This window comes from Oryctolagus cuniculus, chromosome 4 (genome assembly GCF_964237555.1).
Source record: "Oryctolagus cuniculus chromosome 4, mOryCun1.1, whole genome shotgun sequence".
Lineage (NCBI taxonomy): Eukaryota > Metazoa > Chordata > Mammalia > Lagomorpha > Leporidae > Oryctolagus > Oryctolagus cuniculus.
This window is the reverse complement of record NC_091435.1, coordinates 56,344,324-56,370,594: the sequence shown is the minus strand read 5'-3', so window position 1 is coordinate 56,370,594 and position 26,271 is coordinate 56,344,324. Positions and strand designations below refer to the sequence as shown.

The 26,271-nt window shown below is 43.8% G+C and overlaps 2 protein-coding genes across 3 annotated transcripts in view; one reads left to right on the top strand and one right to left on the bottom strand.

The window, feature by feature from the left end:
* The window catches only part of CEP97 (centrosomal protein 97), a 32,661-nt gene extending 16,964 nt beyond the window's left edge, over positions 1-15,697 (bottom strand). For both annotated transcript variants that reach the window (XM_051819110.2, XM_002716728.5), the window contains exons 1-7: positions 15,531-15,697; positions 13,719-13,861; positions 11,926-12,084; positions 10,885-10,986; positions 8,196-8,309; positions 7,484-7,650; positions 2,192-2,356 (exon numbers count right to left, since the gene is read on the bottom strand). In XM_051819110.2, the coding sequence (XP_051675070.2) occupies positions 2,192-2,356; positions 7,484-7,650; positions 8,196-8,309; positions 10,885-10,986; positions 11,926-12,084; positions 13,719-13,861; positions 15,531-15,573 (893 nt within the window). In that variant the 5' untranslated portion in view covers positions 15,574-15,697. The remainder of the gene's footprint in view (positions 1-2,191; positions 2,357-7,483; positions 7,651-8,195; positions 8,310-10,884; positions 10,987-11,925; positions 12,085-13,718; positions 13,862-15,530) is intronic.
* RPL24 (ribosomal protein L24) overlaps positions 15,375-26,271 on the top strand; it is a 27,083-nt gene continuing 16,186 nt past the window's right edge. The window contains exon 1 of the mRNA XM_002716729.5: positions 15,375-15,514. The gene's annotated coding sequence lies outside the window, so the exon portion shown is untranslated. The remainder of the gene's footprint in view (positions 15,515-26,271) is intronic.

The following is a 26,271-nucleotide window of genomic DNA, read 5'->3' as shown; positions in this document are numbered from 1 at the left end:
CCAGTTGGCTGCAATGACCGGAACTATGCCAATCCAAAGCCAGGAGCTTCTTCCAGGTCTCCCATGTGGGTGCAGGGGCCCAAGGACTTGGACCATCTTCTACTGCTTTTCCAGGCCATAGCAGAGAGCTGGATCGGAAGTGGCAGCTGGGTCTCAAACCAGCATCCATATGGGATGCCGGCACTTTAGGCCAGGGCATTAACTTGCTGCACCACAACGCTGGCCCCTCCTGTTTGTTTTCATTTCTATTTTACCTCCTACAATCCCAGCTACCTGGGACTGTCACTGACCTAGGGAAGAATGGGATGTGGATGGGCTAGTGATGTGGCACAACAGGTTAAAGCCCCTGCCTGTGGCACCGATGTCCCATATGGGTGCCAGTTTGAGTCCTGGCTGCTCTACTTCTGACCCAGCTCTCTGCTATGGCCTGGAAAAGCAGTAGATGGCCCAAGTGCTTGGGACCCTGCAGTTATGTGGGAGACCCTGAAGCTCCTGGCTCCTGGCTTTGGATCAGCTCAGCTCCAGCTGTTGCAGCCATACGGGGAGTGAACCAGTAGATGGAAAACCTTTCTCCCTCTGTCTCTACCTCTCTCTGCAACTCTTTTAAATAATAAATAGAAATAAATATTAGAAGGGGGGAACTGGGGAGCCCAGACTCTTGTTTGGGTTCCACCATGTGGAGCAGGGCTGTTCCTGTACAGCCCCCAGGGTTCCCAATAGTGCAAACATGGTCCTCATTTCCAGAGGAGACCCTGGAAGGGGCTGGGGGACACCCCTTAGAAGGAAGGATGTCTTTATACAAACAGGACTTCCAAGGTCACATCATTGAAGAGGAGGAATGCTCCTGGTTGAGCTGCACTGAGCCTGCAAATTTTGACATGACCTACTTGAGCTTGGCTTGTTCTGGTCCAGCCTTTTACGTTTACTGGTGTACATATATATATACACACACTTTTTTTTGTCTTTTTTACTTTGTTTGATTTTTCCTTAATCTCAAAAGGAAAGGCAGGAGCAGCAGCCATCTTAGCAAGCACAAGTGTCTCTCTCTGCTGGGTTCCAGTCACACCTGCAGCAGCCCCAAGCCTGGCCCTCACTCCTGCCCTTGCACACACTCACCCATCCAGAAAGCCTCACAAGATTGAAATGACAATTTCACTTTGATTTCTTTTCTGTGGTTTTGTTTGTTTGTTTGTTTTTTGGTACCAGGCAGTTTAAAAAATACACACACATGAAAACACTAAAAACCCCCACAAACAATAACAAAAGTTCTTTGCTTTTTCTGGTCAATCCAGCAAGTCTCTCCTCAAAAGATTTTTTTGTTTGCTTCCTGAAATGTGAGAATTCAGTAGTATCTTTGGCAACTTTTATCACCTTAATTTAAAGAATAAAAATAAAATTAATCCACATCCTTCTATAGTACGTGATTTCAGGGTTGTGAAGGGGCTGGGCTGGGCTGGACTGGACAGGGCAGTTGTTGGGGCTGGCAGAGGTTGTGGTCCCCAGGACCAGCTGGCAGTTAAGGGAGAGGGGCTGGTGGAAGCAGAGGGCAGAGTTAGGGGCAGGGGTTTAGTACAATTCCTGAGGTTTGTGTCAAGTTGTTGGTCTGTGGGCTGCAGCCCATGTTCCTCTGGGACACTTGGAGGGCTCTGTCTGTCCCCCAAGGCCAGTGGTCCCCACTGGCCAGGATGACATTTATAATTTTTGAATACTCATACTTCTTAATGTTAGTACTTAAAAACTCATATAAGGGGGCAGGCATTGGGTGTAGTGGTTAACACACTGTTTGTAACGCCTATATCTCGTACCAGAGGGCTTGAGTTTGAGTCTCAGCTCCAACGTATACCCTGGCAGACAGCAACTAATGTTTCAAGAAAGGGGAGACCTGGATTGGGTTCCTAGTTCCTAGTTTGAGCCTGGATGAGTCCTGGATGTTGCAGGTATATGGGAAGTGAACCAGTAGATGGGAAATGTCTGTCTCTATGCCTTTCAAATAGGTAAGTAAAAACTTAAAAAAAAAAAAAAGAAAAGAAAAAGAAAAAAGACATCACTACCAAGTGTGTTTCTTGCCAAAGATCCTTGAAAGCCCAGAAATGTGGGCTGCAACACTTGCCTCCAGTGTACTCTCACCATAGGAAAGACTCAGACATTTCTACCTGTGAATTCATTAGCAGCCACAAGTAAATGCACTTACCTCTGCTTGCTCAGAATCTTCTCTAGTTTGGCATCCTCTGCAGTTTGCAGACCCAGTGTAGAAGTGAGAGGACAGACTGTAGCCAGATACTGGACAAGCTGAATATGCTGCCCTGGCCGATATGCTCTCCCTTTGCCTTGACTATAGAGCCATTCAGCTTTCAAACTGGAATTTTGAGAAATAAAGAAGAACAGATGACTCTTTGTAATCAAAATATACTAATAAGCAACAATTATCATCCTTCTTAATTTGCCTTTATACAGAATGTTTCTCAGAATAAAATTCTCTGAAGTTTTAAAAACATATCTTTCTGGCCAGTGCCGTGGCTCACTTGGCTAATCCTCCGCCTGTGGTGCTGGCACCCCGGGTTCTAGTCCCAGTCGGGGCACCGGTTCTGTCCCAGTTGCTCCTCTTCCAGTCCAGCTCTCTGCTGTGGCCCAGGAAGGCAGTGGAGGATGGCCCAAGTGCTTGGGCCCTGCACCCACATGGGAGACCAGGAGAGAGACGCCTGGGTCCTGGCTTTCGATCAGCATGGTGTGCCGGCCGCAGCACCGGCCGCAGCGGCCATTGGAGGGTGAACCAATGGAAAAGGAAGACCTTTCTGTCTCTCTCTCTCACTATCCACTCTGCCTGTCAAAAAATAAATTAAAAAGAAAAACAAAAAAGCATTTCTTTCTGGGCCAGCGCCATGGTTCACTTGACTAATCCTCCGCCTGCAGCACCAGAATCCCACATGGGTGCCGGGTTCTAGTCCCAGTTGCTCCTCTTCCAGTCCAGCTCTCTGCTGTGGCCCGGGAAGGCAATGGAGGATGGCCCAAGTGCTTGGGTGCCTGCACCTGCAGGGGAGACCAGGAGGAAGCACCTGGTTCCTGGCTTCAGACCGGCACAGCACCGGACGTAGCGGCCATTTGGGGGTTGAACCAACGGAAGAAAGACCTTTCTCTCATTCTCTCTCACTGTCTGTAACTCTACCTGTCAAATAAATAAATAAAAAATATTTTTAAAAAAATCTCTTTCTGACTCACTTCCATTACTCTAATGTTTTAAGTATTTTTCTTCCACAGAGTTGCACTAATGATTCCAACTATTTTAAAAATATTTTCAGGAAGGAATAATATTTCTTCCATTAATTTTGTCAAACCAGAGTACCTAAAAACATTAATTATACTTGAAACCATTAGATCACAATGACAGTTTTAGAAAAAGGCTAACTGGTCATAGTTGGAGGACGTTAATGAACCATCAACTTATTTTTAAAAACTGATAAAGAGAGGCTGGCACTGTGGCGCAGTGGGTTAAGCCGCCAACTAAAGCACCAGCATTCCATTTAGGTGCCAGTTCAAGACCCGGCTGCTCCACTTCTGATCCCGCTCCCTGCTAACATGCCTGGGAAACCAGGGGAGGACTGTCCAAGTTCTTGGGCCCATGCACCCATGTGGTAAATCCAGAAGCAGCTCTGGGCTCCTGGCTTCGGCCTGCCCAGCTTTGCCTGTTGAGGCCTTTTGGGGAGTGAACTAGCGGATGTTCACTAGCCTAGTTCATTAGCAAAGTGAACTAGTGAACACTCTCTCCCTCTCCCTCTCTCTGTAAATGTGCCTTTCAAACAAATAAAAGAAACCTTAAATAGTATAAGAAACTGATAAAGAGTGGATGCCATGGCCCAGAAAGTTAAACCACTGTTAAGATGTTGGAGTGCCTAGAATTGAATCCTGCCTCTACTTCCAATCCAGCTTTCTGCTAATGCACACCCTGGAAGCAGCAGATGATGGCTCAAGTACTTGAGGCCCTGCCATCCACCTGGGAGACCCAGGTGGAGTTTCCAGCTCCTGCCTTCAGCTTGGTCCAGCCCCAGCTACTGTGGGCATTTGGGGAGTGAATGAATGGATGGAAGATCTCTCTCTCTGTTGTTCTGCATTTCAAATAAGTAAATAAACTTTTCTAAAAGTAACTGATAAAACATAAGCATAATCATAAGTATGATTAATTCTATCTAGCCTATACAAACTATACCAATGAGTAATCATACCGTTACTTCATATAAGCAGGCCAGCCAAAAAGAAAATGGATAATAGAATTTTATAATTCTTTATAATTTTATAATTCTTACTGATTTAATGGATTTAGGCACTGATCATTAGTAGCTAATAACACAAGAGATTACCAAATATTGAGTGCCTCACAAAAGAATCCACATACTAGTACTCCCTTCAAAAAAAAAAAAAAATCGAACTTGGGGTTGCCATGGCATAGTGCTTTTAAGCTGTGACCTGCAATGCTGGCATCCCATATGAGAGCCAGCTGCTTCACTTCCAATCCAGCTCCCTGCTAACGTGCATGGGAAAGCAGCAGAATCTGGCTCAAGTGATTGGATCCTTGCCACCCATGTGGGAGACTAGATGGAGTTCCAGGCTCCTGACTTCATTTTGGCCCAGTCCTAGCTGTTGCAGCTACTTGGGGAGTGAACTAGTAGTTGGAATATCTCTCTGTAACTAACTGTGCCTTTCAAAAAAAATTTAAAAAAACTTAAAATACTCACTCTAATTTCAACAAATTCTTTGATTCCCAGTCTATCCTTGTGGGGAGCAACCCGGACTGGACTGAGTTACTGGAATTAAGACTTATTCTATGCATCTGCTCTCCCACAATATGGCGCTGGGAGAGAAGAAAACAGCTTCTACGCAGCTGCCTCTTGCCAACTTGAGTGATGACCTCCAGGAGCTGATCCTGCTCCTGATTGGAGGAGAGCAGCGTACTCGGCGTGTGGGTAGCCGAGTTAGGATTGGCGGAGGAGGACTATAAAGGAGGAGAGAGACGGCATGCACCAGGAACATCTAAGGGGAACATCTATCTGAAGGAACACCTGTGCAGCCCCCGAGAAGAGCCGGCCGGCGGTGTGCCGCTCCCCTGAGGAAGTGGGGAAAGTGGCCAGGGGGAACCGCCCTTCCACGGAGGTGGAAGGGACGGCAGCCAACCCGGGAAGAACCAGCAGCAAACCCGGGGAGGGCCGAGCAGACAAAAGAACAGCGCAGGGTCCTGTGTCGTTCCTCCACGAAGACGGGGAGCGACATAATGGTGCCGTGACTCGGATATGAAGCCTAGGCAGGATTTAGTGTCGTTCCTCCACGAAGAGGGGGAGCGACAATCCTTATGTAATAATGATAATTTATTATGTACTTACTATATGATGAGCATTGTTATATATAGTATCCTTAACCCCAACACCCTTGAGAGCTAGATGATATTACCTACATTTTACAGATGAAAAAATTTAGACTCAGAGAGGCTAAAGAACTTTCCAAGGCCATGCAGCTAATACATGAAATATGTGAAGCCTCCTCTTGTCCTGACTCATCTCTTTCAACCAAACCCTATCTCTGCCCACTTCACTATGCTGCTTCTCAGATATGAAAATACTGCAAGTCCTACTCCCATAGGAAAATCCAATATGTTTATCTTCTTTTTCTTAAAGGAAGATCCAGTGAAACTCATCAAAATAGACACATATTCTAGCTTAAGAACTAGTCATGGTTTAAAACAAAATAACATCTGTTTTTGGAGTAACACTGTAGGAAAAAGGAACCGCCACCCTTTTTTGTAAGAAAACTAACCTTAACAAATGTCCCTCACCCTATACCAGCAGCACCAGTATCTAGCTCCCAGTTTCTATTCTCACTGCCCCAACATAACTACATAACACTGTGGGAAGAAGAAACAGGGAAATGCTGTCTGTAAAGTACTGCTCATCCTCCCATCAGAAAACCCAAGGAAGTACTGCTGGTCTCCAGTAATGGAGGACAAATAAGAGTGAGGAGGAATAGAGAAAAAATGTCCATGAATGTGTGTGAGTAGCTACTGAAAGCGAAGAGTGAAAAGAGGCGTAGTTAAGAGAATAAAGTCATCCCAAACCCAACTTTCCCTAACTCCACTCCCTCTGGCCACACCCTTGGTTCCTTACCTCCCCTGAAGCTCTTATTCCGCCTATCATGAGCCAATGTCCTGAAGACCCCATCCAGTAGGGGTCCCAGCTTCAAGCCACAGAAAGCATCAGTGATCTAGAGATAAGGGAAATGCCCACTTGCACTGGTTCACAGGCTTGCAAAGGGGAAAACCAATCTACACATCTGTTACTGGTTCCAAAGTGGAACTCTGCCTGCATTTTTCCCAGTCATCATTATGCAAGGTAATTAGGTTCTAAGATGTAATGAATACTTCCATTACAGATATGCTAGCTTTTGTGGAATTGAACTGAGATCCTATACAAGGCTTCTATGCAAAAATGTTTCAAGCTTGAAATAAAAGATTAATAAAAGCACTTTTTTTTTTTTTGACAGGCAGAGTGGACAGTGAGAGAGAGAGACAGAGAGAAAGGTCTTCCTTTGCCGTTGGTTCACCCTCCAATGGCCGCCGCTGCAGCCGGCGCACCGCGCTGATCCGATGGCAGGAGCCAGGATCCAGGTGCTTTTTCCTGGTCTCCCATGGGGTGCAGGGCCCAAGCACCTGGGCCATCCTCCACTGCACTCCCTGGCCACAGCAGAGGGCTGGCCTGGAAGAGGGGCAACCGGGACAGAATCCGGCGCCCTTAGGCCGGCGCCGTGGCTCAGTAGGCTAATCCTCCACCTTGCGGCGCCGGCACACCGGGTTCTAGTCCCGGTCGGGGCGCCGGATTCTGTCCCGGTTGCCCCTCTTCCAGGCCAGCCCTCTGCTGTGGCCAGGGAGTGCAGTGGAGGATGGCCCAGGTGCTTGGGCCCTGCACCCCATGGGAGACCAGGAAAAAGCACCTGGATCCTGGCTCCTGCCATCGGATCAGCGCAGTGCGCCGGCTGCAGCGGCAGCCATTGGAGGGTGAACCAACGGCAAAGGAAGACCTTTCTCTCTCTGTCTCCCTCTCTCACTGTCCACTCTGCCTGTCAAAAAAAAAAAAAAAAAAAAAAGAATCCGGCGCCCTGACCGGGACTAGAACCCGGTGTGCCGGCGCCGCTAGGCGGAGGATTAGCCTAGTGAGCCGCGGCGCCGGCCAATAAAAGCACTTTTAGCAATCAAACTGTTGTATGTTGGGCACTACGTTGGGTTCACTAGTGCCAATCTCTAGAGCAGATATTTCTTATCCTTTTTTAGAAAGGAAAAAAAAAAATCCTAAATAACCAGCACATGGTCTACTACATGAATGCACTATTGCTCTTAATTTCTAATGGCACAATATAAGAAATATTCAGTGTGTTAATCTGCAGGAGGCTAGAAACAGTCTTTTCAGGAGCTTTGTGATTAATATGATGTAAAAGAGATCACATTCACCTTTCCTTCTGAGAAATTATATATCCATCTAGGACTCTGAGGTTTAAGCACCAGCTGACGATGTATGGCCGATAATCAAACCCTGGAATGGAAGGTGTTGCCATCACACAAGGATTGTTCATGATCGACAACTGTTCTAATTCAGTTAAGGACGCCAAAAATGAGATCTGGAACAAAAGAAAGCTTTGTTGAACAAAATGGACTATTCAGTGTCAAGCACAGGGCTTCCGCTGATTACACATCTTTGGCAGCATTTGAGAATGTAACAATTTCCCTCTTGTACTGACAAGCAACAAGTAATACTCTTCTATTACCCACTGACTTTCCAAAATCTCAACAATATGGCTATTTGTCCCTGTGGCACAAAGTCCTTTAGAAAATAACACTATTTCCTAGCAGAGAGAACTCTATTTTGAAAACATAATAGCAGCCAGGGGAAGGTGCCTTATTAAACCCTGTATCACAGATGTCCTTCTATCACTATCACCTCCCAGTAGAATGGTATTTGTAGCATTACAAATGAAATTAAGTTTTAATGATCCACTGACATTAAGGAAAAGTGGAAAGAAAAATAACGTTCATCTAGAGCCAAGTGTTGCATCTTGATGCCAGTTTCTTTCAAGATACAGTCTAAGTGAACTTACAACCCTCTCCTGTGTCTCTTCTGGACTTTCTACCTCCCTGGATCCCACAGAATACCCTCAAATTTTACCTCGTTCAAATCCCGGACTTCATTTTCTGCCAAAGAAAGTATAGCCAGACTTCTGGGTAGATAAGTGGGTGCCATTCTAAGGGCAGTGATGATGTTCCCATGTAAAAGCAGGGTCTTGAAAGTAAAAACAGCATAAATTATAAATGGAAAGATTATATATAAATTGGTCCATCTTGACAACATCAAACAGCATATATGAGAACAGAGTGGTCTATTTAATTATACTTCTCATCATCTCATCATAATGTTAAAATGGTTCTAGGTGGTATTCTGGTCCAACTTTTCTTTTCATGTAAACATCCTAAGCTCAAAAAAGTTTAAAGACTTGTCTAAGAACACATGCTTGGTATAGTAACCATCATGCTGAGATTTAAGTTATTAGACATTAAGCAAATGTCAACACAATTATTCACATCTTTTTAAAACATCAAAATAGAGGGTGAGAAAAGTGAACTTAAGAAGTCAATAAAAAGGCCGGCATTGTAACGTAGCAGGTTAAGCCACTGCCTGTAATGCCAGCATCCCATATGAGTGCTCCCTACTAACGGTTTGGGAAAAGCAATGGAAGATGACCAAGTGTTTGGACTCCTGCCACCCACATGGGAGAGCCAGATGAAGGCCCGGCTCCTGGCTTCAGCCTGGCCCAGCACCAGCTGTCCCAGCCATCTGGGGAGTCAACTAGCAGATGGAAGATCTCTCTCTCTCTCTGTAAATCTTTCAAAATAAATAAATTTTTTAAAAAGTCATTAAAACAACCATGTATAAAGTAAATTCTCCAAAAGAGAGATACCCACAACTCATAACTTGAAATTATATCATCTCAGTAACTAAAATCCAGAGGAATGCAGAATGTGATACTTGCAGATGAAGCTGATTAACATTCAGTCAGCAATAATCCAGAATAAACCTGAACACCCAGAATTCTAATCAGATAATCATGCCTTCAATAGTCCTCTAGTTCATCTGAATTCTTTTAGCATCTATCAGGACAGCATCTGGCTACATAAAATGATTTAGAATAATTGTTGCTAAAAATGATTTCTGCTAAAGATCTGGGGAAAACAGAGCTGAGGCAATACTTCTAGGCTTAATGAGGCCATCTAACGCTAATATCTATTGAAACAAAGGAAAAGTTCTATATATAATTTTTTTTGTTTCAAGATTTATTTACTTATTTGAAAGGCAGAGTTACAGACAGCAGAGGCAGAGAGAGAGAGAGAGAATCTTCCATCTGCTGGTTCACTCCCCAGATGGCCACAACGGCCAGATCTGCGCCAATCCAAAGCCAGGAGCCAGGAGCTTCCTCTGGGTCTCCCATGTGGGTGCAGGGGCCCAAGGACTTGGGCCATCTCCCATTGTTTTCCCAGGCCATAGCAGAGAGCTGAATTGGAAGTGGAGCGCTGGGACTCAAACCAGCGCCCATATGCGATGCCGGGACTGTAGGCAGTAGCTTTACCTGCTATGCCAGAGCGCTGAGCCTATATATGTTTTTTGAAGCTGTTATTCCAACTGTTGCTTATTTGATTACATGATACATTCCCCTTCATAAAAAGTGCTATATCCTACATGCTTATTTTTTAAATTAAAATGACAATAACTTCAATAATTAATTCTTATTACTATACAAGTACAATGTTCAGTGTCCAAAAAACAGATTCAAAGGGCAGGTGTTTGCCACAGTGGTTAAGGAGCCACTTGGATCACCAGCATCCCACATCCAAGTTAGTGAGCTCAAGTCCTGGCTCTGCTTCCAATTCCAGCTCCCTGATAATGCACACCATGGGAGGCAACAGGTGATGATGGGTCAAGTAGTAGGTTTGCTGCTACCTACTTAGAAGACCCAGATTATGTTCCTAGCTCCTAGCTTCAGCCTGGCCCAATTCTGGCTACTGTGGTCATCTGGTGAATTAACCAGTGGATGGAAAATCAATCTCTCTCTCTGCCTTTTAAATAAAATGAACATAAATAAAAATAATAATAAAAAAAAGCAGATTCAAGCTCAGGAAGGATTAAGCTAAGGCTCATCAACATGTATACTATATAGCTAAAGCTACTAGCAGTGGTTGATTGAGCATGAAGGGAATTCAGTCATATTCAGTTGAGAATTAACCTGCTATGGTTTGACTGTGTCCCCTAAAAGGTCATGCATTAGAAACTTAATCCCCAAGTTCACATATTGATGGTATTTAATGGTTGGGCCTGTGGGAGGTTAATGGATTAGATGAGGTCATGAGGGTAGGGCCCCTATAATGGCATTTCTGACTTTATAAGAAGAGGAAGAAGACATGTGGTCTGTCTTTCCATATGAATGATATGATGCAGCAAAAAGATGCTGTGTGCTGGTGCTGAAGGCATGCTCTTGGTTTTCTCAGTCTCTAGAACCATGAGACAAATAAACTATTCTTTACAAACAACCCAATCCCAACTATTCTGTTATAGCAACAGAAAATTGACTGATATAACTATAAACACCAGTTTCAAAGTAAATACATCAGTTATTGAAAGTAATAACAAAAGTTATAACAAAAGTAATAACAAAAGTTCCATGCTTAATTTCTAGTATTCTAATAAAATTCTTATAACAAAAAGTCTGTTTTTCATATGCTGCAGTCTGAGTTTAGGACATTCAGATCACTTTCTGTTGGTATTTTGGTATAAAATTTCAGAAATGACATAGAAATATGCTTACCTTCAGGGATACCAATTTAGATAGATCACCTATCTGGTGTATGTTATTATCTGATAAATCGAGATGCTGTAGAGATGTGCAGCTATTAATTTGTTCCATGGCCTATCACAAGAAAATTATGTTATTTAATGCACATAAAGTACAAAATGAAGTTCTTCCCTAGTTCCTTGTAGTTGAAAGAATCTCCTGTCTCCTCTCCTTATTACTGGAAACACAGCAGCAGAACTTAGCAATAGAAAGTGGAGACAGTGCTAACGGAATTAATAAACTGTCAGATTGTAAGCTTCTACCTTTGTTATCTCTCTAAAAGAACAGGCTAGTAAGTGGCTCATAATATTCTAGATATTTGCAGGTTGAAGATAACATATGACAGCTGGTACGGAACAGTTTACATGTTAAGAGTGAAGGCAAACAGTATGGATTTAAATCGAAGCTCTGCAACTTCCTGGCTGTGAGGTCTTAGGCTAGTTTTCCAACTTCTGTGATTCAATTTCATCATCTCCATAGCGAGCAAATACTTCATAGGCAGTCATGAGATAGCATACATTAATACAGACCAAGTGTTTCGCATAATACTTACATAAATTGTTCAATAAAAGGCAGTTGTTAATACAATTTAATCTAGGGCCCTCACCCAGCATATAAAAAAATAAGACACAGAGATATGGACTAACTTACCCAAAATTAGACAGTTACTAAGTGGTGAAAGCAGGACTAGAATCCAGATCACCTAACCTTTAAAACAGTTTATTCTCCATTGTACCACTTAACATTTCCTTAAAGCTTAATTCAGCATGACAGAATCTCCCTCCTAAGCATTCTATTATTTGATCTACCTTTTTATGTTATTAGATTCTTAGTTCACAACAAAAGACCATTATATCAAGTGTTTCAAATGCAATGTTTTTTAGTTTATGTTAACAGAGATTATCCCTGGGGAGTGGGATGCATATTTTTGCTTTTTATTTTGTTTATTTCTATGCTGCTGGAATTTCTTTTCATATATGTATTTTAAAATCTAATTGATAAAAAAAAGTTCACCTTGAGATTATTTCCTGCCAAATTCAGCCATTCCAAATGTACTAGTTCCTTTAGCCCTTCCACATAGCCAATGCTATTATGAGGCAAATTTAAAACACGGAGCTGAGTCAGTTTGGCCACACCCATCATCCGCACCAGCCGATTATTAGCCACTGACAACTAGGGAAAGGAAAGATATAATTATTCCAAGAACAAAATATATATGACTTTCACATCACAGTGGTTTAAAAGTTTGCTTAAGGCCAGCGCCGCGGCTCACTAGGCTAATCCTCCACCTGCGGCACCAGCACGCCGGGTTCTAGTCCCGGTCAGAGCGCCGGATTCTGTCCTGGTTGCCCCTCTTCCAGGCCAGCTCTCTGCTGTGGCCAGGGAGTGCAGTGGAGGATGGCCCAGGTGCTTGGGTCCTGCACCCCATGGGAGACCAGGAGAAGCACCTGGCTCCTGCCATCGGATCAGCGCAGTGCGCCAGCCACAGCGCACCGACCGCAGAGGCCATTGGAGGGTGAACCAACGGCAAAGGAAGACCTGTCTCTCTGTCTCTCTCTCTCACTGTCCACTCTGCCTGTCAAAAAAAAAAAAAAAAGTTTGCTTAGATGGCCAAACATTCCCAAACATACAAAGCCAATTTGTACTTTTCAGAGTACAAGGGTATTTCAAAAAATTCATGGAAATTAAATTAGAAGACAAGAGTATTTTGGTGAAAAAAAAAAGTAAAATCCATGCATAGTTATGCATAGTTCTTTCATAATTTATATCACTTTTCATCAAGTTTTTGAAGATCCTTCATTTGCATGGAACATATTGGATAAAGCTCAGTGATCAGACCTCTTCCAATTACTAAAGACAGTTTTAAGACAACAATTTGAGAGAACGTAAACTCCACAAGAATGGAATTTGGAGCTAGCATGACACAGTGGTTTAAGCCACTCCTGCTATGCCCACATCCCATATGGGTGACAGTTCTTGTCCCAGATCCTCCACTTCCAAACCAACCAACTTCCTGCTAATACACTTGGGAAATCAGAAGATTGTGGACATTTAGGAAGTGAACCAGCAGATGGAAAATCTTTTTCTGTCTTTCCCTCTCTTTCTCTGTTACTCTTTCAAATAAATAAATAAATCTTTAAAAAAAAAAATTGGGGTCAGCGCTGTGGCATAGTAGGCTAATCCTCTGCCTGTGGTGCTAGCATTCCATATGGGCACCAGTTCAAGTCCCAGCTGCTCCATTTCCAAACCAGCTCTCTGCTTATGACCTGTGAAAGTAGTGAAAAATGGCCCAAAGGCTTGGGTCTCTTCACCCACATGGCAGACCCAGAAGAAGCTCATGGCTCCTGGCTTTGAATTGGCCCAGCTCTGGCCCTTGCGGCCACTTGGAGGTGAATCAGAGAATGGAAGACCTTTCTCTCTGTCTCTCCCCTTCTCTGTCTGTAACTGTGCCTTTCAAACAAATAAAATCTTGGGAAAAAAAAAAAAAAAAAAAAGCCTGGAATCCTTCTATTGTCTCAGTCAAAACCTAAAACAATGCAGACATAAAAGAGGGACCTAATAAACATTTCAAATGAATAAATGAATGAATTCTTTATTCCCATGATGTAAAAGGTTAGCTTAGTAATACAATATTTTGCTAACATAAATTTAAGATTTTCTTTTTCTAGTCTATTCTAAATGTAGCACCCAAGCTGTCTTGTAAAATTTAAGGCAACATTTACTGCAGAGAACTGCAGAGTTACTCCTTGTCAGTTATTTTGAATAAGCTGGTGGTATGTAACCAATTTCCGAATGGTAATACCCACCTGTATTAATCGTTTGCATTTCTCCAGATTTTCTAATTTAATAATCTGATTTTTATCCAGAATCAAGGTGTGAATGTCAGCTTCACAGGGTAAATTTGGACCTAATTTCTGTAGTCCTTGCCCTGACCAATTGACAACTGATCCTTGAAAAGAGAAGAGAATTTGTTAGAAAACACACATAAAACAAATACAACTTTCATAATTTGTACCTATGTAATAACTGGCTCTGGTAATAACAGCATTTTTTAAATGGTGCTAAACTTCTGATGGGTAGATCCTAATGTGCCCAAACTACTTTGAAAATCAACATACAGTTCAGGTAATTTGTCTATAAAACAGAAAAAACATATCTATTTCACAAGGTTGATGTGAGGGTTAAGAGAAATCATATGAATAGGACTTAGCCCCAGTCCTGGCACACAGCACTTAATAAAAGCACTTCAGTATATAACAAATATTTAGATCCTGCCTGTACCCTACCCAATTTCTGGAGTCTTCCAAGAGAAGCCACCATAAAGTGGTGTTCCAGAGAACAAGAAATCCTGACTTCCACTAATAGCACGGCTGAACTCACCGTGTGGTTCTGGACAGGTCATTTAGCCTCTCTGAACCTCTGTGTAATTACCAGCAAAATCTGCCCATGGTGAGAGTGGGGAGGGAGCATGCCAAAAAAGAAGAAGAAAAAAAAATCCTGGATCTACTACTTTTCTAAAACAAATGTCCTTACAAATGAGATAATGTAAGAAAAGCACTCTCCCTAAAAGTGCTAGGTACAGGTTAACTATAATTGTCAGTTAAATTGTCTTGGTGAGCTAGAAGGTGGAGCTTAAGAGAAGCAGCTATCAGAAGGGGCGGGGCCAGAAAAACTGGCAATTTCAAATTTATACCCAGATTAGGGCTAATTTGGTAAATAATAATGCGAGATTGTTCTGGAAGATTTCAACGTTTTCCATTGTCTAATGGCTCTTAAGAGTGTGAGGAATCACAAACTTCTCTTAGAATCGGTTGAAAGCCGTACTGTCTCAGAAAATTGCATCACTTTTGCACACCATCGACCAAATCCTCCCCCTCTACTTTATAGCTCCCAGACAAGGAGCACCTGATCTAACGTGGAGACTAGCCTCGATCGCTGGCCTGGCTCCCGATTCGGACGGCTACAGCCCGGCCTCGGAGCTGTAACCAAAACAAAAGGAGCTCAAGTCCAGCGCCCCAAACTGGTATCTCCCGGCCTCAAAAGCACCCACACCCACGCTCTACTGAGCAGCGACCAAACCCGATGCCAAGACCCCTTCTGAAGAACGAGGGACTGAGAACCGTGGGGTCCGGGTCGCCTCCAGAACTCATCAGGGCAACTGGCTACTTCAAAGGAAGAGTGCAGAAGTCAGTCTAGGGAGTGGTGGTGGAGGGAAGATTTCCTGAATGTTCTAGGGAGATGCATCAAACAAAAGAGAGAGACCGTACAAATTCTACTTGGGCACCTAGAACTCAAATTGTCCAAGAAAGGTCACCGCAGCTTGAAACCCACCGCCCAGCCAGCCTCCACAGCGCGGGAGCTAAGGTGCGGGACCACGCGAAGGCCCTTGGGTGCTGTAGTCCCCGGCACGACCCTCGCCGCGACAACGCCGAGTGGTACGGCACCCCGAGACTACAACTCCCAGAAGGGAGCGCGCCCCCGCGACGCCCACAGCTCCGCATCAAAAGAACTGGTCCAGAACTACACCTCGAAACCCAGGCTTTTCCTCTCTACGAGGCAACTATTTAATTCAACTCCATGGAATAAGCTGTGGGAGTCAAGGGTGAGAATCGATTTACCTTCTCCGGAAGGCAAAGCCGCTTCCACGCGCGCCACCGCCATACTTGCCGCTTGCTAATAATACCAGGCAACCGTCCTCCAGCGGCTCTGTGGAGCCTGTAGTCTGAAGGAGGGAGCCGGAAACTACGACTCCCAGGATGCACGGCACCCAGACTGCCCAATTGGCTGCCTCCGTCTACTGACGGGAAACCGGAGCTAGAATCTTGGTGGTTGTGAGCTCAGGGACTCTAGGTGGTCAACTCGCTTATGTGACAGATTTAAAAACTCTGCATTGTTACATGATCTTTTCATCTTCTGTACTGGTGTTAGCGAAAGTTCGCGCTTTTACCATAGGGATGACTATAAGGACATTACTTAACGCAGGCCAAATTTGATTGTTTCTTGCTAGAAATCTGGGGGCTGTGCCTTGTTTAGACAATCATAAATAAATTGAAATGTTTCAACCCCGCTATCTTGTTAAAATAATCAAAATGGATACATTTTATTTGAATTTTATCTTAAGAAAGGATTTAAAGCATGTTGAAGTAGAAACTTTGATATGGTATTTTTAAGCAGTTATTTTTTAATATTTAGGAGAATTTTGGCCTAGGAGTACATTAATTTATTTATTTATTATTTGACAGGTAGAGCTATAGAGAGGGAAAGAGAGAGACAGAGAGAAAGGTCTTCCTTCCGTTGGTTCACCCCCCAAATGGCCGCTACTGCTGGCGCTGTGGCGATCTGAAGCCAGGAGCCAGGTGCTTCTTCCTGGTCTCCCATGCGGGTGCAGGGGCCCAAGCACCTGGGAGTACTTTTAATGAGTATGAACCAAGATTTTCCCAACAATTATTTAAAAGAAGTTTTGGGGCCGGTGCCGTGGCTCACTTGGTTAATCCTCCACCTGCAGCGCTGGCATCCCATATGGGCGCCGGGTTCTAGTCCCAATTGCTCCTCTTCCAGTCCAGCTCTCTGCTGTGGCCCGGGAAAGCAGTAGAAGATAGCACAAGTGCTTGGCCCCTGAACCCACATGGAGACCAGGAAGAAGCTCCTGGTTCCTGGCTTTGGATCGGCATAGCTCCAGCCGTTGCGGCCATTTGGGGAGTGAACCAAGGAAAGGAAGACCTTTCTCTCTTTCTCTCTCACTGTCTATAACTCTACCTGTCAAATTTAAAAAAAATAAATGAATAAAATTTTAAAAATATAGTGTCCAAACTCTGGAATTACATTATCTACTTGAAAAACAGCAGGCTTGCTCTTTGTATAATACTTACATGCTAAATAGCTTGGCTTTAACTATGAACTCAGTAAGATTTCAGAGAATGGAGAAAGAAGTAGAAATTATATCTTAAAGAAAGAAAGACTTCATGAAGTGAAATGGAGTTAGGGATTAAAAGATAGATTCTGGACAGTTCAGCAGTAGAAGGTGAAAAGGCATTAGCACAAGCTGCAAGTGAAGGCCAATGATCATGAAGCTGCCCTCACAGGAGAAGTAAGAAATAATTCCATAGTAGTTCATGCAATATACAAAGGGAGCTTCCACCTCCTACTATCAACTCGCCCATATCCCCTTGCAGCCTTTATTCTGAACTCCCCTTTCTGAAACCACAGTATCCAAAGTCTCTGATAATTTGTTCAGCAAAATCCCATAACTCACTCTTCTAGATTTCCAGATGCTTGATTCTGTGAGCATTCCATTCTAGGTTCTGCTTTCTCTAACTGCACATGGCTTTACTCCTTTTCTGACTGCTGCTGTGTTAATCTGAAGACAAGTTTCCTACTTCTGAAGAGGGAATTAACAGCAGGATTTTGTTTTCTTTCTAACCAAGAGAACCTTTACCTAGAGAACACAGTCTTTTTTTTTTTTTAAGATTTATTTATTTATTTGAAAGGAAGAATTACAGAGAGGCAGAGTCAAAGGTGGAGAGAGAGAAGTCTTCCATCTGCTGGCTCACTCCCCATCTGGCCACAATGGCCAGAGCTGCGCTGATCTGAAGCCAGGAACCAGGATCTTCTTCCTGGTCTCCCACGCAAGTGCAGGGGTCCAAGCACGTGGCCATCTTCTACTGCTTTCCCAGGCCACAGCAGAGAGCTGGATCGGAAGTGGAGCAGCTGGGTCTTGAACTGGTGCCCATATGGGTGTTTCAGATGCAATTTTTAAATCTAAAAGCAAATTGCAAAAAAAAAAAAATCAAATTGCTATACTTTAAATTTCTTCATTTTGTATATTTGTTAAACCCCATAACCTCTGTTCAAATTGGAAGAGTCTACTAATTAAAACTGTGAACCTCTGTTCAAATTGGAAGAGTCTACTAATTAAAACTGTGAACCTCTCAGCAAGGTAGTATTTCTTTGGCAGGCCTAGGCCTTACAAGGCTTTCCTTTCCTTCAGTGCAGTTCACCTGATCCCTGTAACAGCTGATTGCCCTGACCCATCTTCACCATCTCTAGTTCATCTGCCCACTGTTAACTGGAATCCTCTAGTAAAACAATGCCTCTTTAGCGTGTTAATCCCCTCCCCCAAAACTTCCCACTTGAAATTGAACTTTCAAGGGCCACCATACTCTGGCCTTCCCATCATTCATTCCGTTAGTTTTCATTTGGTATTTTGAGTGAGGGATTGACATAATGAAACGTGTGTTTTGGAAAGGTTAAGTTGCTCATATAACAAAGATAAGCTGAAAGGAAGCACAGTGGCAGGAAGGACACTTTTGTAACAGTGGATGGTAACTTGCAACAGAGGAGTTTCAGGAGTGTATTATATACAAGTTTAGATTACATGAAGTTAGAAGACTAGGCAAACAGGAAACTAGAACATTTGTGAACACCACAACTTTATTGTCCATTGTAAAGATGGTTTTGAAATTATATTTGAAAGAAGTAAATGTAACTTTCAAGTTTTAAAACTAAGATTTTTTTTAAAGATTTATTTATTTATCTGAAAGGAAGAGTTACAGAGAGGCAGAGACAGAAAGAGAGAAGTCTTCATGCTCTGGTTCACTCCCCAAATGGCTACCACAGCTGGAGCTAGGCCGATCTGAAGCCGAGAGCCAGGAGACTCCTCCAGGTTTCCTACGTGGGGGCAGGGGCTCAAGTAATTGAGCCATCCTCCACTGGCTTTCCAGGTCACAGCAGAGAGCTGGTTTGGAAGAAGAGCAGCTGGGACTCGAACCGGCACCCATATGTGATGCTGGCATTGCAGGCGGCAGCTTAGCCTACTATGCCACAGCTAAGATGTGCCCCAGAACTAAGATGTTATTAATATAAAGAATTTTGACTCTGTAAATATTTAAAAAATGTGTACTTGTTTTAAAGAAGTATATTTATTTACTTATTTGAAAGGCAGAGTTACAGAGAGGCAGAGGCACAGAGAGAGAGAGAGAGGTCTTCCATCTGCTGGTTCACTCCCCATATGGCCACAACGACTGGAGCTGTGCCGATCTGAAGCCAGGAGCCAGGAACTTCTTCTGGGTCTCCCACGCAGGTGCAGGGATCCACGAACTTGGGCCATCCTCTATGGATTTCCCAGCTCATAGCTTGGAGTGGGATCGGAAGTGGAGCAGCTGGGACTCGAACTGGCACCCAAATGGGATGCCGGCACTGCAGGTGGTGGCTTTACCCACTATACCACAGTGTTGGCCCCTGAGGTTTACTTTTTAATAATAAAGAAGTCTTTATGTAAAGCTTTAGGTGTGTAAAATTAAACTGTCCCTTCCTTGGTTAGTATTCCTAGATAGACTACTATGCTTCTGCTGCCTTATCTGTGAACTATGACATGGAAGGAGAGATGGTCACTATGAAATACCTACTTACAGATTATCTAGAAGCCCCAAAAGAGCATTAACTTTACTCATTATTAGTTATTATCATTATCATTATTAAACTTCTGTTATGGGGCCTGTGCTGTGGTGCAGCAGGTTAATGCCTCGACCTGTAGTGCTGGCATCCCATATGGGTGCTGGTTTGAGTTCCATCCAGCTCTCTGCTCCACTTCCGATTCAGCTCCCTGCTGATGTGCCTGGGAAGGCAGCAGAGGATGACCCAAGTCCTTGGGCCCTGCACCCATGTGGGAGACCTGGAAGAAGCTCCTGGCTTCAGATCAGCTCAGCTCTGGCCATTGCTGCCATTTGGGGAGTAAACCAGTGGATGGAAGACCAACCTCTTTCTTTCTCTCACCTTCTCCCTATAACTTTGTTCTTTTTTTTTTGTTTTTGTTTTAGCTTTTTGACTGGCAGAGTAGACAGTGAGAGAGAGAGAGAGAGAGAAAGGTCTTCCTTTTCCGTTGGTTCACCCCCCAATGGCCGCTTCGGCTGGCGCGCTGCGGCCAGAACACTGCACTGATCCGAAGGCGGGAGCCAGGTGCTTCCTCCTGGTCTCCCATGCGGGTGCAGGGCCCAAGCACTTGGGCCATCCTCCACTGCCTTCCCGGGACAGAGCAGAGAGCTGGACTGGAAAAGGGGCAACCGGGACAGAATCCTGCGCCCTGACTGGGACTAGAACCCAGTGTGCCGGCGCCACAGGCAGAGGATTAGCCTAGTGAGCCATGGCACTGGCCTCTCCCTATAACTTTGACTTTCAAAAAAAAAAAAGAACCCAGCAGATGCTTGAATCTGCGAATAGTATACAAAAATACTGCTACGTCCTAGGTTTTGTGATAACCACTTTACATATATTAACTCCAATTTTCATATTCCTACAAGTAGATACTGGGAGTTTATGTTATACTTGCCAGATAAAATACAGGACACATATAATAAAGATAAAGAATGATTTTAATATGAGTATGTCAATAATATTCATATATCCCACAATATATATCTTAGGCAATAATTACTTGCAATATTTGGAACAAACATAGTAAAAAGTTGTTTTTTTAATGAGAAATTCAAACAACTGGGTATCTTTCATCTTTATTTGCATTTTACTTATTTTGCGAATTTCTTGCAACCTACCAAGAGGTAACTTGTCCAAGAGCAGAGAGAATTTAGAATCCATGTATTCTAAACCATATATTAACACTTTCAATAACTGAATTTAAAAAGTTACTAACTACATATTTTATTTTTCTGGTTATAGCATTAACAAATTTGTATGTGTATTCAAAATTATGTCTTTAGAAAGAATCACTGAATAATCCACAAGAAACTATTTATTGTTGGGGCCAGCACTGTGGTATAGTGGGTAAAGCCACTGCCTGCAGTGCTGGCATCCCATATGAGTGCCAGTTCTAGTCCTGGCTACTCCACTTCTGATCCAGCTCTCTGCTATGGCCTGGGAAAGCAGTAGAAGATGGCCCAAGTCCTTGGGCCCCTGCACCCGCGTGGGAGACCCAGAAGCTCCTGGCTTCCGATTGGCGCAGCTCCAGCTGTTGCGGCCAATTGGGGAGTGAGCCAGCGGATGGAAGACTCTCTCTTTGCCTCTCCTTCTCTCTCTGTGTAACTCTGACTTTCAAATAAATAAATAAATCTTAAAAAAAAAAAAAACCCATTCACTGTTGTTATCTGAGGTGAAGGAGAAAGACAAGTAGATTGATGGGGGCTGGAGTTGGGGAGAAACTTATTAGTGAACATTCAGATAATTTTTTAGTCATATGAATGTATTATCTATTAAACATATTACATTTTGAAGGAATATAGGGCAAGTAGTTAGTCGAATGATTAAAATTCTGGTTAAAAATCCACAGCCCATATCAGAGTACCTGAGTTCTGTATCAGTCTCTGGCTCCTGACTTTAGCTTGCCGTTAAAGTGCTAATGTGCTAATGTGGGATCCTGGGAGGCAGAGATGAGGGCCCAAATAGTTAGGTCCCTGCCACCCACATGGATGACCTGGATTGAGTTCCTGGCTCCTGACATCAGGCCCAGCCCAGCCCTGACTGTTGCGAGCATTTGTGGAGCGAGCTAGTAGATGGGAGCTCTCTCTGTTTCTGTTTTTCCCTGTCTCTGTCGCTCAAATAAATAAATTTTAAAAGATTTATCTGGGGCTGGGGCTGGGGCTGTAGTGGATAGAGCTGCTGCCTGCAGTGCCGACATCCCATGTGGGCACTGGTTCAAGACCCAGCTGCTCCACTTCCGATCCAGCTTTCTGCTATGGCCTGGGATAGCAGTAGAGAATGGCCCAGGTACTTGGGCCCCTGCACCCGCGTGGGAAACCCAGAGGACACTCCTGGCTCCTGGCTTCAGATCGGTGCAGCTCCGGCCGATGTGGCCATCTGGGAAGTGAACCAGCTAATGGACGACCTCTCTTTCTCCACCCCACCCCCCCGTATAATTCTGACTTTCAAGTAAATACATAAATAAATCTTTAAAAAAGAGATTTATTTATTTTATTTAAAAGGCAAACTTGCAGAGAGGAAGAGACAGAATGTGTGTGTGTGTGTGTGTGTGTGTGTGTGAAAGAGATTCCATCTCCTGGTTCACTCCCCAAATGGCCACAATGGCCTAGGCTGGACCACGTCAAAGCCAGGAGCCAGGAGCTTCATCCTGGTCTCCCACATGGATGGCAGGGCCTCAAGTACTTGGGCCACTTTCCATTACTTTCCCAGTGCATTAGCAGGGAGCTGGATCAGAAGTGGAGCAGCCAGGACTTGAACTGGTGCCCATATGGGATGCTGGCATCGAAGGCAGCAGCTCAACCAGCTTTGCCACAATACCAAACCCAAATACAATTTTTATAGAAAAAAAATTAACTTAACACAACTTTTTTCATAATGGAAGCAGGCAAGAAATTATTCCTAGCATTTATGAATAATAAAAAGATCCAACAGAAACTACAGCATGGAATGCATGACAATGGAAGAAAACTATAAGATGAGGAACACTTGTGAAAATACTTATGTTTGAATCAGAATGGGAATGGGGATGTTGGTTTGCGAGCCGCAACTAACACACTCTTTAACAAAAGATATCCTCAATGTAAGGTTTGAGTTTTGTTACTTCAGTGGAAGTACATTAGGTATACTATGAATCCAATTTTTAAAAATAATTATACATGGCTGGCATTGTGATGAAGCAAGTTGAGCCTTCACCTGTGCCAGGCATCCCATATGGGCGCCAGTTCAAACCCTGGCTGCATCTCTCCGGATCCAGCTTTTAGTTATGGCCTGGGAAAGCAGTGGAGGATGGTCCAAGTTCTTGGGCCTCTGCGCCCACTTGGGAGCCCCAGGTTCCTGACTATGGATCAGCTCAGCTCCAGCTGTTGCAATCATTTGCCAACAGAAGACCTTTCTCTCTCTTCCTCTCCCTGTCTGTAACTCTACTTCTCAAATAAATAAATAAATAAAGTCTTTAAAAATAAATAAATCTTTGGCCGGCGCCGCGGCTCACTAGGCTAATCCTCCGCCTTGCGGCGCCGGCACACCGGGTTCTAGTCCCGGTCAGGGCCCCGGATTCTGTCCCGGTTGCCCTTCTTCCAGTCCAGCTCTCTGCTGTGGCCCGGGAGTGCAGTGGAGGATGGCCCAAGTGCTTGGGCCCTGCACCCCATGGGAGACCAGGATAAGTACCTGGCTCCTGCCATCGGATCAGTGTGGTGCACCGGCCGCAGTGTGCCGGCCGTGGCGGCCATTGGAGGGTGAACCAACGGCAAAGGAAGACCTATCTCTCTGTCTCTCTCTCTCACTGTCCACTCTGCCTGTCAAAAAAAATAATAAATAATAAATAAATAAATAAATCTTTAAAAAATTATACACGGGAAAAGTATGAAAAAATTTAACACACTGAACCATGGAGACCCTAGACACAGAAGCTACTTAGTACAATGAATGGGTGCCATATTCCCAAGCCAAATATGAATGAATCCCTGTGTTGTCATTTAACATTTGCAGAAACTCAGACTTGTAATTTAAACTCTGTTCTCTGCCCTATCGGGAAAAAAAAAACCAATAATAATTCTCAACCCATATCACAACTATGATAATTCAGTTACTATTGAAAACCCAAAATGGTACCCAGTATGTGATAATCAATAAAAATTAGTGATGTTTATTATTGACAAAGTGGCACTGTCCAATGGAAATTTGTGCACCTTATGAAATTCTAAGTTTTCCAAAAGCCATATGGTTTTTAAATGTTTATTTGATTGAAAGAGAGACAGAGACAGACTGAGTTCCTCCATTCAAATGCACACAACAGCTGGAACTGGGCTAGGCCAAAGCCAGGAGCCCAGAACTCAATCTAGGTCTCCCGTGTGGGTGGCAGGGACCCAAGTACTTGAGCCATCATGTGCTGCTTCCCAGCGACCACATTATCAGGAAGCTGGAGTTAGAAAAAGATCTGGGACTTAAACTCAGGCACTCTAATATGGAATATGAACATTCCATGAAGCATGTTCCAGGCACCAAATGCCTGTCCCTAATAGCCATATTTTAAAAAGTAAAAAGAAATAGATATTAATAATATATTTTAACACAATATCATAAATATTAGAATTTCAACATATGTTCAATATGAAAAATACTGAAATATTTTACATTCTTATTTTTTTTAAATCATTTGTTTGAAAGGCAGAGTTAGAGTGGCAGAGGCATAGAGAGAGAGAGAGAGAGAGAGAGAGAGATCTTCCATCTGCTGGTTCAGTCCTCAAATGGCCGCAATGGCTAGGGCTGAGCCAGGCTGAAGCCAGGATCCAGGAGCTTCTTCCAGGTCTCCCACGTGGGTGCAGAGGACCAAGGACTTGGGCCATCTTCTGCTACTTTCCCAGGCACATTAGCAGGGAGCTGAATCAGAAGTGGGGCAGCCGGGACTCGAGCTGACACCCATATGGGATGCTTGTGCTGCAGCACCAGCATTCTTATTTTTAACTAATTCTTTGAAATCCAAAGTGGATTTTATACTTACAGCAGGTTTCATTGAGGACTAGCCATATATCAAGTGCTCAAGTAGCCACATGTAGTGGCTACCATATTATACAGTGCAGCTCTAATGAGTAGAATTATGAAAACTTTCACCATGTATATTTTACATACTACTTTCCTTTGAGTTTTTTTTTTTTTTTTTAAAGATTTACTTATTTGAAAGGCACAGTTACAGAGAGACAGAGAAAGAGATCTTTGGTCTACTGGTTCACTCCTCAAATGGTCAAGATGGCCAGGGACAGGCCAGGCTGAAGCCAAGAGCCTGGTATCTCATCCAGGTCTCTCATGCAGATGACAGTGGCCCAGGTACTTGGGCCATCTTCTGCTGCTTTCCCATGTGCGTTGGTAGGGAGCTGGATTGGAAGTGGAGCATCTGGGACTCAAACCAGCACCCATATGGCTTAACCTGCTATGCCAGAATGCTGGCCCCTCTTGAATGTTTTTAAAAAACCATACATTGGGGCCGGTGCTGTGGCACACTGGGTTAACGCCAAGGCCTGAAGCGCTGGCATCCCATATGGGCACCGGTTCTAGTCCCGGCTGCTCCTCTTCCCATCCAGCTCTCTGTTATGGCCTGGGAAAGCAGTAGAAGATGACCCAAGTGCTTGGACCCCTGCAGCCATGTGGGAGACCTGGAAGAAGCTCCTGATTCCTAGCTTTGGATCAGCACAGCTCTGGCTGTTGCAGCCATCTGTGGAGTGAACCAGTGGATGGAAGACCTCTCTCTCTGCCTCTTCTTCTCTCTCTGTATAACTCTGACTTTCAAATAAATAAATAAAAATCTTAAAAAAAAAAAACATACATTGCTCATACTGTTATTTGAGTAGAACTTGTCTTTCCAAAACTCATGGATATTTAAACTCTGACGTCTTAATGGTTAATGGATTAAGGGTGGAAATTTGATCTAATTATGGTGACAGAGAGGTTGGTCTGGTGGGAGGTATTTAGGTCATTGGGGCTCTGCCCTTACAGTTGTTCTCATGAGAGTTGATTGAATTCAAGTTCTGTCTACGTGTTCTTTCTCTGCTTTCTGGATCACAATATGATTGTTCCTCCATGTTTACTATGACCAGCCTCCATCAGACATTGGACTGTAGGAGTGCCTGGTTCTGAACCATAGCCTCCAAACTTTAAGCTCAAACAAACCTTTTCCTTGGCAAAATGCTCTCCTTTGGTATTTTAGTTAGAGCAATAAAAAGCAAACTAATATACAATCATAAAACACAGTAAAAATGAAAACACATTTGTTTTGAATTCAGAATTATGCTTTTTTTTTAATAGGTCTTGGGGGCTGTGGCGCAGCGGGTTAAAGCCCTGGCCTGAAGCACCAGCATCCCATAAGGGTGCTGGTTCTAGTCCCGGCTGCTCCTCTTCTGATCCAGCTCTCTGCTATGGGGAAGCAGTAGAAGATGATTCAAGTCCTTGGGCCCCTGCACCCATGTGGGAGACCAGAAGAAGCTCCTGGCTTCTGGCTTCGGATTGGCACAGTTCTGGCATTGCGGCCATTTGGGGAGTGAACCTACGGAAGGAAGACCTTTCTCTCTGTCTCTCCCTCTCACTGTCTGTGATTCTATCTCTCAAATACATATATTAAAAAAAAACAGGTCTTGTGCACACATACCATAGTAAAAACTAAACACTAGAAAACATTATACACTGATGATGTACACTGGGTTCAAGTCCCAGCTTCAGTTCCTGGCTCTAGCTTCCTGCCAATGCAGATTCTCAGAGACAGTAGGTGATGGCTAAGATGGTTGGGTCTCTGCCCCACATGTGGGAGACCTGAACTGCATTCACAACTCCTGGCTTCAGTCCCAGCTCAGCCGTAATCATTGTCAGATTTAGAGAGTGAACCAGAGGGTAGGAGCTTTCTGCCTTTAATTTTTTTTTTTTAATTTTAAAAAATAATTTCAG